At 40.1% G+C, this 12,447-nt stretch overlaps 1 protein-coding gene across 1 annotated transcript; it reads right to left on the minus strand.

Annotated features, from left to right (window-relative positions):
- Positions 1-1,369: 1,369 nt before the first annotated feature.
- Positions 1,370-10,151, minus strand: LOC108579286 (ATP-binding cassette sub-family G member 4). The gene is made up of 12 exons (XM_017942795.1): positions 9,451-10,151; positions 8,993-9,328; positions 6,961-7,078; positions 6,127-6,316; positions 5,910-6,055; positions 5,084-5,322; positions 4,728-5,024; positions 4,486-4,646; positions 4,233-4,401; positions 4,052-4,152; positions 3,635-3,976; positions 1,370-3,541 (listed from the first exon to the last, which is right to left on the minus strand). Exons 2-12 carry the CDS (start codon positions 9,183-9,185, stop codon positions 3,383-3,385), a joined length of 2,115 nt encoding a protein of 704 aa, XP_017798284.1. The 5' UTR covers positions 9,186-9,328; positions 9,451-10,151; the 3' UTR covers positions 1,370-3,382.
- Positions 10,152-12,447: the final 2,296 nt, after the last annotated feature.

Here is a 12,447-nt window from a genome sequence, read left to right on the forward strand (position 1 = left end):
TCGAGATACTGTGTGACCAATTTAACATCATCGATCAGTTCCAATTCCCGCGAGATAACGTGTAACACCTAGTTGAGCTTTTCAATTTATTTCCCGCTCGTGAACGCGGTAACATTTGTTTATACTGCTTTGCCGAGAATGAAATCATCTTTGTTAGAAAACAACTGGACTCTGGACACAGAGAGATTTCTTAAACAGAAACATATCCGTACACTTTCATCGTGATTGTTCCGCACTTCTGTTCAAACCAAATTAAAACGATAGGCACGTTAAGTTTGGAAGCGATAACAGACTGACTGCAACACCGATTTACAATGGTTCGCCTTTATGAACCAACTACATAGATAGACGCATTTACGTAGGAGTACGCAGAAGTTACACGCATGCTCCGGCCGTGGACACATTTTCCCAACCTTCTCGTGGAAAAGACGATACCCTTGATGTTCCTTATAAACTTGTTCTCCTTCCACGTTAACTTTCAGTCATCTTTTCTTTTCTCTTAAAAAAAAAAGTGGTAAATTAAGTTTTACCGTAGCGTACATGTGTATCGTTTGTCGAAACCGGTCGTGAAAGAACTATTGCATCGGTAAACGCGCGTTTTCTTTGTTCCGCGCATATAAATACCTCTCCAGCATTGGTTCGCCATTTATTTGGCCCCAGCAAGAGCAGAAAATAAAACATAACAAAGTTCAAGGATGCTATCTACTGTGTCGGTGTGGAATACGAGTCCGTTGAACTTTCCTACTAAATAGAAAAGTGTGCGCACGTTACGTTTCACGTATTCATTGTGACGCGATCTTCCGTCGCATAAAAATACACGTACTTATACACATACGTTCTGCGCGCGTGCACAAAGGTACGCGAGCGTATTTTTTGTGTACCCGTGAAATTACTACATCAGACATCGGAGTAAATGTCCTACGCCCAGTTTACTTTTTGCGCTATGCGTAGGAAACGTTGATCGCTATATTTCGCGGAATCTATCAACTTATCGTCGGGGAAAAAATTAATGAACGTGTTTAATATCGTAGCGCGTGGCATGACCTATGCATTCATCGTAACGCTATTCGTTTCATTAACGTAATAATCATTCACTTAATTACTATGTATATTCGAGACACGAGTTACTTTTTGCTCTATTTACTGCCCGCAGCATTATGCACGATAGTTTGAAAATCAACCAAACGATATTATGAAAAGCATAGTTTTATTCATAATAAACGTACGCTATAAAATACAACGAATATTATGGCAATGCAGCACAGGTACGTGCAGTCGCATCCACTATATTTTACAAAAGTATACGTATATATTGATCGGAAGCGATCACGCGAACGTTTCACATATAAACATGTATAATTTATCCCATCTTTGTAAATAGATACAAACGTATTTCCCATTAAAGTACATTCGTCGAGTTAGTCGATATTAGTAAAAAAAAAGAAGGAAACAGAGAAATCGAACGTTTCGATTCCCCGTTCTTCGTTAACACTCGATATTGCCTGGAGAGAGTCGTGTTAAACATCCTTCGAGCGTAAGGATTATCACATTTCTAATACGGCTACTGTCGAATATTGTATCGGGACATCTGAAGGTTTGCTGTTACGTCTTATGGCTCGAGTCTCTGTTGTTAAAACTAAACACCTCAACCTCTCCAAGAACTTTAAAATCAATTTTTCAAAGGTACTTTATTCCTATGCGACTTACACTTTTACATGTGGTAAACTCGCTTAAAAAATGTCCTCTATACACTTGTACAAGAGACACGTTAATTGGAGGTGTTACGACGAACCTAAGATTTCCAATTAATCTTCCTATAAAACGTAAGTTCGTCTGTTGAGTGGTTAACGAAGGCGTATCTTAAATCGGTGTCTTCGTATCTTAAATTATCGGTGTCGGATCGGCCTAGCCGGTCGCATAATGCCCCCAACACGATCGTTCGCAAGCACAAAACAGCCTCAAAAACATGTGTAAGATTAAGATTCTGGTTTTACGACACGGACGCGTCTACCCTAGCTTTCGGTGTCTCTTATCCTTAAACCCCTTGTACCGAATTTTCCTTGAAATATATTTCTAGTACCGATTGACGTGTCGTAAAGCCACGAATGTAACGTATAAACAGTTCACTTCCGTTAGGACAGAAACATCACCACGGCAGCGACGTACATTTTTGGGAAAAGCCAGGTTTTGCCCCTTCTCTGAAAATACATCTAAACTTGTTTGTAAACTGGGGATTGTTGCCGATACATCCCCACCATCCGGGGATTTAGAAATTAGAATTAGAAATTATCCGAAAATGTACGCGTCACCGTCTATTGTTCTGCTGAGAGAAGTCCGTTTCCTCAGCAGCCGAGTTCGTTTCAAAACCATCATTGCTAACACATCATTCATACATAGTTCCCTGGCAAACACGCGCCGAGAAATTCTAACAATTGTAATCCCATCGAGCAGTCTGACGCGATAGCAAACTTGTTCTTTACGTTAAAGTACTACTAGTCGATCCTTTATTCGTTTACCCAACTATTTACATAAAGTTAAGTCGGTGTGTGAGGTACGCGTAAAAGAGATTCTAAAAAATCTCGAAACTACGTGTACGCAACGTCGTGTATAAAATTGAACATTCGAGATATAAACGGTAAGCCTGGCAAGATAGTTACGATTACGTTGTTTATCTTCGTTCTTCGTGAAGAACAACATTGGTCAAACATCGTATCCACGTTGAAGATGAAAAATATAAAATTCGTCGCACTTTTACCTTCCGTAACACTCCTGCGTGCATCGTCAAACTCACAGCCATAGGTGGTTAAAAAGTGTGGATCGCTCGCGACACGTTGACAATTAAGGCCTCTGATTTCTTTCACGGAGAATAAAATTGCAAAGATTTTTCTCGATTGCATTCCAATCACTCCAAACTATTCCGTTCTATTAACTATCATCCCCCCGTTTTCCACCTCCCCTGAAATTTCCAATACACACACTTGTGCGATCGATTCGAGATCATCGTGTGTAAATTACGTGCACTGTTAGCAGTTTCTTCTATTGTGCGTAATTAAATGAATTGAAAAGACGGAAAAGTGCCCTGAACGAACACCTCGAAATGATTACCGTAAAACTGTCGTTATAAAGCTAATAGAGACGAATAAATGATATTAACCTAAATCTTATAAATTCAACGTATACCGATCGTAAACTTCTCTCGACGGTTGACAAAATTCCGAGGACAATAGTTTTCGATAGCCAAGGAACACCAAGTTGTTAATCGCGTATACAACGATGCTTAAAAAATGGAATTATCGCCGTAGAGCTCTTCGGAGCTTGTTTAGAAAAGTGTTATACGCTTGAACATTATTAAATTGACAACAACAATCTGCAGACTGGTGATCTATCGTGCAGTCTTCAGTTTCCAACGAAGGAATAGGTAGGCGGCGATTCGAAGAATGACGAATATCAAAAGCAGGGCAAGAATATCGAGAGTAAAATCAGCATCGAGCATATCCAGTTCTTCTAACGTTGTCTCCGGATTTTTAAAATGGCAGTAAATCTGTGTGTCGACGTCCAATGAAAAGCAACAAGTTGTGATTAAACGTTGACGTAGAACGTAACAAGGAGAAAAGAGATACGAGGAATACCGTACCTGAAAACATTTCAATTTCTGTCGACCAAACGAGTAGGTGGCTAGCGCAGTTCCTTCGAAACCGTATCTGATATAACTCAGATAAGTGATCCATCTAAGGTATACAGGAATGGCGTCGAAACTAACGAAAAAGCCAGAGAACAGAAGGAACGGTACAGACATAACCGGAGCTAAGAATACACCGTTCTGTACATTCATCGCTGCTCCCACCACCAGTCCAACTGATTGCGCGACAAAAGAAATTAGCAGACACGTTCCCAAGAACATACTGAATCGCATACCATCCGTAGGTTGACTTGTCAGAAAGTACACAATTGTCACGTACATGATGCAGAATACCGCCTGTAAAGAAACGTTCCAAGTAAAGTTTCACACATTCGGAAGAGAATGTTATTGTAACAGGTCCAAGTCTTTTACCTGGAATGGTATATCTGACACAGTTATCGCTAAATAATAGGCCTTGAGGGAGTACCATCTGTTAAAATTTTCTTTCAGAAGCACTGGTAATTCTAGCGGAACTGTAACAAGTAAAATTTTTGCAATTCGAGTCACATTGAACGTTCGGAAGGAGGAAAACATGGAGAAGCTTGCAACTTACAAGATAAAATCGTGATAGTCATGGATGTGTACATAAGAAACAGCATGTTGAAGAACAAAAATCCAAGGTTGCTAAGTACTTTAGCACCGTCGTTTCCAATGTCGTAATAAAGTGCGCCAATCAATAATCCTACTAGAATATGGGCAAACAGTCGAAGATACATAAGTGTCTGCAAAGGAAAGAATTATCGTGAAATCGCTGGTGGCAAAAATAGGAAAAATGGACGGATCAAGTTTGAATCGAACGAACGTACCCAATCTCTTCTGCTGAAAAGTAAAGTTCGCTTTAAGACGATCCAAAACTGCTGGCATTCGGACGTGGGATATCTTTCTGTAGTAACTATAATTGATTCATCGAGTAAGGCTACTTGAGCGTTATCCTTTTTTTCCATATTAATCGGTATCGCTACCTCTACTGTGAAGTATAACAAAATTATACAGAAACTGCGAATGATTATTAATCTACTTAATAATACATCAGAAGATTTCCATGTACCTTGTTTCGCAATATCGTTAGTTGCGTAAGATGGAATAATTCCCTTATTGTTCATCTCCTTGACGGTATCATCGTGAAACTTTTCCTCCAAATTGCTCACGTCGTTTTTATTTTTCATCTCGGCATTTTCTTCGCTGGCCGCATCTTTCGGGAATGCTTCGCTAGACGCGTTATTAAGTCCCTCCGATTTATTATCAGGGAACGGATATCCTTCTTGGATATCGTATTTTCCATTTTTTATAGAACTCACCAAGCTTCTGATGTTGTCCCCGTATTCCCCGCAAGATACTTCGATAACTGGAAAGGAAATTACGTAAATTGAGGGAACCGGAGGATGAAGGCGAGATGTGACTTACTGAAAGAGGCCGGATTGTGGTAACTTGGACAGTTAAGCCCGATATTTCTAAGGAAAGGCACTAATTGCGACGTGGATCCCTGATACACGCATTGTCCTTCCGCCAATGTGTACAAAGAATCGAACATTTCGAAAAGCCTAGCGCTAGGCTGATGAATGGTGCATATTATCGTTCTTCCACCTCCGGCTAAAGTCTTCAAGAGCGAGATACATTGAAAGCAAGACGACGAGTCCAAACCACTGTAAATAAATGAAACGCGTTATTTTTTTGGAATTGTCTTCATCAGGCGACTGGAGTAAGGAAAGAATTCACATTTCTGTTTTGCACAGTTGAACTTTTCGACTATCGCGGTGAAAAGTTTATCGAAATAGTAAGAGACTAATTGTTGGTTGCTAATATAGGGCTCAAAAAGGAATACACACGTGTATGCTACTCTATGTAATTTCAGTGAAAGCGAGGAAGAAAAGAATCGACAACGTAGTTGCTGGTTACACACTTTCTCCTTTTATTTTTATCATCTATAATTTTCTCTGCGCATAATTATTGTAATATTTATTACAACTACTATAGGTAATATAGGGCACTGTTTCAACGGGAACATATTGGAACTTTTGAAATTGAACTTGGACGATTATTTACTGACACTGACCATGCTTTCTCGTTAAAGCGTTATATAAAGGGCAAACAGGTTTCTCTAGTATTGATAGTAGTGAAAGTGAAAGTATGCATATACAGTGGCAAAAGCATCTCTTTCTCCGACACGAGTTTGTACCGAATGAATTAATGCAATCGAAGCATATCGCTAAACGATATACGATGTTCTCACCTGGTGGGTTCGTCGAAGAACATTATAGGCGGATTATTGACTAATTCGAGAGCGATGGAAAGCCTTTTCTTCTGGCCACCGCTCAAGTTCGAAGTCATGGTTCGGCGATGCTCGGAAAGACCAAGTGTTTCGAGGATCTCCTGAATCTAAATGACAGAAATAACCAATTCATTCAAAGAAAAACATTGGAAGAAATTTCTTCGTAGCAAGAACGTACCACTTCTTCTTTTTCCGCCTTGTTAACGTGCGATCCCAGTTTAAGGTTCGAAGCAACCTTCATAGCTTCGGCCACGGTTAAATTCGCATGAAGTTGATTATCTTGCATTATGTAGCAGGACAGTTTTCTGAAGGCACTAAGGTTTCTTTCGTGGCCGTTCATTGTGATACTCCCCTCCACACCTGTTGACCTAAACACATATTTGCAATGGTTTCACGTCTCGGATGGACTGGTTAGAGGGAACGATGTCTAATTAACGAAGGGCAAGGATCAATTTTATCGTCAGCTGTATTTCATCCACGTAGTTGGTATGACGTCAGAAAACGAAACGGAATAATACCGGACGAGTGAATAAATGTCAGTCTCGCCTCGAATTCGGTCACACCCGATACAAGGATGGTAGAACCAGTTTTACTTTACGAATTGCTAACGAGCATCGTCCTTGTCACGTGTATCGCGCGTGAAAATGAACTTTTCTCTCTCTCTCTCTCTCTCTCTCTCTCTCTCTCTCTACCGTTACAACAGCGTTTCGTCGAGGGATTAATTTGTCCCGATTTGGAAAGTAGAAGTTCCCGCGAAAGAATTGCGTAAGAACCGAGAGTATACAAAGGAAGCGGCGAATTCACAGAAAGAAAGTGAAATTACACGTGGGCGAAGAAAGTGAAAGAGGATATGTAGATCGAAAGAGGCCGAAAAATGATTTCTCGCGTGTCATTCTGACTCGTTCAACTTTTGTCCTTAAAAGAGGCCAGTAATGATATATACGAGAACAATGATTTTCCAATGAATAGTGAGCAGCTACGCTATGAGACTTGCATAAACATAATGACTCACTTGTATCCGGTGAGGATGTTTAAAAGAGTAGACTTTCCTGCACCGGAAGGCCCCATAATAGCCGTCAGTTGTCCAGATCGGAGCCTTCCACTCACAGATTTCAGGATTGTCTTTACATCTGAAAATGAACCAAATACATATTTCACTCCGTTCGTGACGAAAGGTAATCCAACAGTTTCTTAATAGAGTGTCGATATGAATTTGGCTTTCCCGCTAGGAAATATGTGAGAGTTGACGCTGCAAAATGACCAAGCCTATCTTACCTATCTTGAAATTTAAACGTTCAATAATTATCGTTTGAACTTCATCTTCTCGTTGGATTTTAGTCGATACTGTTAATTATGCAACATTAGCGGATAAGTCGGAAGAAATAGTATGATATTATTGCTGTCGTTGTATAACACGACATCGAAAATTGCGTGACTACGGATTATTTCTGCAAACGTAACACGACTCTCTGTCTATCTAGTACAAATCAGAATTTGTTTACCAGTATTAAAAATTCCATTTTTATTCGGTATGAAACGAAGGAAACAAGGTAGCGAATTTCATCTCTGATAAGTACATACTTGTAGTATTACCTACGTATTACTTACAATTAGTATCGTTCAATAGCGTAACTTGTTTAAGAAATTACTTTTTTTTCTTTTTTCTAATGAAATATTACGAAGACGACAAAAAGTTTCAAATTGCTAACGCGTTTGCGACAGAAAACTTTTATTAGCACTTAAACGTCCCTCGAACGATAAAAAGGATAGACAGTGCCGCTGAGTAAATGATGTAGCGCAAAAAATACTTGTGTATCGATAGGTAGGGACAATCTTCTATATGTATATCGAAGGAAAGCTAATTATTAAGAGGCTGCTCTTTGTTGCGCGAAACGTTCGTTGCAAAAATCTTGTTACACGTTCACTTTCCACCAGTGGTCATACATTGCCCCGATCGCTCCACTTGCATCTGTGTCATATCTAAAAAGAGGTGAACGCAAATAAAATTACGACAATGAACTTTATATTCGGAAACAATACGTTTCTTACGTGTACTCGTTGTAATTCATTCACAGATATGCTTTCGTTTTTTGCCACTTACTTTAAACTGTTTCAACTTTGACTATCCTCCTATTTATAGAACGTGTATTAACATTAACATGGCCGGAGTATCGTTGTAAATCTCTGGTCATTGACACGCGAACGAGACAACACGATAAATATGTATAGTACGAACGTAAATTGTGAAATTAACAGCGTAATTTTTCCAATCTAAATACAAGTTTAAACATTACACCTGAACTGCAATCAATTCTTATCGAAAATATAAACGCGATAAAATTGCAATTTCAGCTTTTTACGGTTAAGCGATTACATTTAATCGCGCTTTAAACGAATAACAGGAAAAATAATTTGAAGATTTCCGTTGTTTGTACAACCGTGCGTTCGGATTGTGGAATTTAAAAAAGGAAGGGAAGAGTAGTGAAAATAATAGCCAAAGCGAAATGAAAACGGTAACCCGATATCGGACGAACGAAGCTTTATCGCACAGCTGCTGTGTAACTGGAACAGTAAGTTGGTCCCATGTAGAAACGAACGATAAGTGGAAACAAAGACAGGTCTTTTCAAGTTGCTCGCATTATTGTTGCGTTTGTTACTCTCACCGCGCTGGATTATTATTCGATCTGAAGATTTGGTAGGAAATAACGAACGCTCCTTTCGAGTGGCAAGTATGTACTTTCGAAATCGTGGTTGAAGCCTTATGCCGCAACCGGTCTTCTTACAAAATCTCGGTCACTAACTTTACTCGTTTTAGCTAACTGCGCTCCACAAACCACGTTGAAAGTTTCTTTTTCTTTTTCGATGAAAATGCGCGCAAAATCGCATACGACACGTGCATTGCTCCAGAGAAGTGTTTCTTTTCACAAAGATTACGTTTACTTTACGTTTAAAAACATAAAGTTATCGACTTTTTTTCGTCAACTATAGCGACCTCTTCTGTTTCTAGAAATATAAAGGCGCGATAAGAATTATATCGTACTTACTATTTTTCCCGCCTTCCCGCACTCTGTAAGTGAGATCGGTGAACGCTAGATCGACCGGCGGTCTCTTCGGCAGGTGAGTGATCGTTTTCGGCTGTGCAGGTACAATTTGCAAACGCGTCCCCGAATTCTTCCTAGGTTGCAACAGAATCTCATTGGTGTTATCTTCGCGCGAACAATTCCCTTCAAGCTTCATCTTGTATCGTTTTATCTCGAACCGTACGCAAAAATGAAGTATCCTCCCTTTCTTTTCTCGCACTCGACTGTCGTTCAAACGAACCAGCCTTTCCACAGCCTTATGTTCTCGTTAGTAGATAAACGTACGATTTCTCTCATCGCCTGCAAAATTATTTCACCTCTCAAGTTTATCACACCTACTATATGTATACATACGTACATATACGTGCATTACGTTCTCGAACGCGACGTTACACGGTCGTGCATCTTCTACATATACTTACTTGGGCATCGAACTTTTTCATTAATTGTTTCTTCAATGGAAAAACAGGATGCGGTTTCTTTTTGTTCGAGCTTACTGGCATTTACCGACGCGTTAAAAGACAGCCGTTCCTCGAACGGCCAGTCAAGTCACGTTTCTTATTAACCTTTTTGTACAAGAAAAAATGCAAAACGGGATATCGACGTTATTTATGATGATTCGGTATGACGAAACGCTTAATTTAAGCGAACTTTCAAATGTCACAGTTTCTTTATTCGTTGGCGTTAACTCGGCCGCGATATCGAGGAAGAACTTGAAAACAGGTTCGAACCGAGCGAGAATTAGAGGGGGGAATTTGAAGAACCAACAGCTCGGGTAATACTGGATTTGAAATATAAACGCGTTCTTACATTGTCGGAGTAGCCAGTCGCATAGCAAGTGGTTGACAGAGAGGCGATCGTGAGCTTAGAAGTAACAACTGCGTAGATCATCGACTCTATCCTCGAGTCAGAAACGAGTACATCTCGGGGAGTTTTATATCGTTAACTCGGGCACGTTCTGCAAAGCAACTAGAACGTCGTTGAAACGATTCGCAGACGGAACGATAATGGACGACGGAACTGTACGATCGAGAACGGTAACGACGATAACGTTAACCGAATACTGGTTTTCTCGAGGAGACAGCCAGCACCGATAGTCCCTCCGACGATACTTAAACCTCGGTGTCTCGAGACTGACTGGCTGTATAACTCCACCACCATTTAGCTGCACCGCGGCCATCACCATTGACCGTCGTTGCTTTCCACACTGCTCCTTCTCACTCCGCTTCCCTCGCTACCTCTCTCTTTTTAAGGACGCTGATCGAACAAAGGAAGATGATCGAGGGAATGAACGAGATCAAAGTCGAGATCGTGCTCTCGAGCTTTTTAGTTGTGCTCTTCGGTAATTGTCCCATTAGTAGTTGCCTGGCTCTCATCAGTTTAGTCTGTTCCTGTTTGTACCGAACGGTTTAACGTTTAAGCGAGGTCAACCCCGTTGATTTTTTTCTTTTCAACTCGTCTAATTACATTTTAATCGGAAAGATGATTGTTAAGAGAAAAAAAATAAACTACCTGCAATCGTTAGGTGTATCGTTTTACGGAATATCGTCTGTAAAAATGTTAGAAAAAATTGACAGTAATTTCCTTACGCGAACGAGGATAAATCCTGACAGACCTTGACAACTTCTTATTTTTCTTTTCGAAGAGAACGCGTCGCGCAGCGTCGAGTCACAGCATATCTGGAGGCGTTAGCGAATGTCGCGATGAAGATGAAACGAAGATTACAAAGGGAAACGTTGCGTTGCTGCTCTAACAGGTAACAACGAATGTTCGATAATAAAGGGATCGTTATTGATTCACGTATAGTCGACCACTCCATTTACATTTGTCTCGCGTTTTCGAAAACCGCGACAGATGATTACGGTAGTCGGAAAGGAAGGCGCTTTGACGTCGGAAGTTGGCGCGTCACGTTTCATCGGCGTCATCGAATTGTACGCGCTGAATTTGAAAACAGAGAAAGAAGCTCCGTTGATACCGATCTATGCTAAATCCATTCGTCAACCGAGTATTCTCTCTATCGCGAGGAAGATGCTTCCGAAAAGCAATTACGTATAGGAAGATGGAAGAGTTTCTGTTGATCGAACAAAAAACCTACTAATTGCACGACGGATAGGGCAACTATCGATGACGCATGACACGTTCAATTCTACTACTTACAGTACCTGTGCACGTAACTTAAATGCTGTCGCATCGTCGATACTCCGGCTAGAAACGAATATTCATCGGTCGTAATATTCCCGATAAATATTGGTCACATTAGGATACGGTTTGCGTCAATTGGAAAATAATAACCAGGTGTCGTTTTAACGACCGTCGATCTTTTGCACCACACTCGAATTTTCGCTTAACGGGCAACTTGTAAATTGACGCGTTTTTATCTCGTTTATGTAGCTAAACTAATATTACCGTTGCGCTGGCAAACTTCGTAATACCGTTCTCAAAGTGATCATAAGCGCATGCTCATACAGGTATTTAGTATATTTCATAGCTTTGCCATGTGGCCTGCCAAGTCGATGAATATTAATTACGATGACATTCATTAGGATAGCAACCGTAAAAATGAATATACTAAGTATCGTTATTGTAGCAACACGATTGCTTTGAAAAATTAATATTCATCGAGCGATGGTGGATTTATTCGGTTAATAAATGCAAGCAAGTCAGGAGGAAAATGCGAAAGAATTCCGGAGGAAGTTGAAAAACCAGTCACGTGCGTTTCACACAACTTTTCTCGCAACAAGTGCTGTTCAAGCACAAAAACGCTGCATCGCTGTTTCGTCATGCTTCTGTTGTCGAAATTTTCACGCCAATAAAAAGTAGATGCGACTATGCAGAAGTTCATTGCCAAAGTGAATGCAGTGCATTAGAAAAATATACATACGCATACTTTTATACGTGTATTCCACCATCGATAAAGCTATCGCGGCGATACTTGACGAATCTATCCGGAATAAAGGTCACTTACACAACCAGAAGTGCAAAGTCCAAGCCTACAGTTATTTAGCAGTTACGATAAGAACGTAATTGCTACATTCGTGCGAGAAGAATTTTACACTCGTTTCTATTCTCCTATTTCCATTATAATATAAGTTACTTCACCTCGCTACGATAGAAGTTAGAATAGTTCTGCAAATACTTTGGCGTTAGATTCCAAACCGAACGACGCGGAGGGAATGCGCGTTTATTCTGTCGCGTAAGAATATGCAAATCGATACTTTGTGCAAAAACAATGCTTCGAGATTTGTTGTGACATCTTCAAAGTTCAAAGATCAATATCTTTATCTTTATCGAGACCTCTACCTTTCAACAGCTGAAACGATTACAGGAGAGTACTGCGTTAATCTTTTGGACCAAGTCTTGATCGAACTCGATATCGATAAAGGAATGCGATAAGAAAAAAAAAAAAAATAAGAAATATC

This window comes from Habropoda laboriosa, unplaced genomic scaffold (assembly GCF_001263275.1).
Source record: "Habropoda laboriosa isolate 0110345459 unplaced genomic scaffold, ASM126327v1 scaffold64, whole genome shotgun sequence".
In the NCBI taxonomy this organism is placed as follows: domain Eukaryota; kingdom Metazoa; phylum Arthropoda; class Insecta; order Hymenoptera; family Apidae; genus Habropoda; species Habropoda laboriosa.

What these genes read in the sequence shown, in the direction of transcription:
- LOC108579286 (XM_017942795.1), bottom strand. Translation starts at nt 9,185, where the DNA reads ATGAAGCTTGAAGGGAATTGTTCGCGCGAAGATAACACCAATGAGATT. An exon ending in GCGGGAAGGCGGGAAAAATA is followed by an intron (nt 7,079 to 8,992) that starts GTAAGTACGATA and finishes GTTCATTTTCAG; the next exon opens with ATGTAAAGACAATCCTGAAA. An exon ending in GACTATCACGATTTTATCTT is followed by an intron (nt 4,153 to 4,232) that starts GTAAGTTGCAAG and finishes TACTTGTTACAG; the next exon opens with TTCCGCTAGAATTACCAGTG.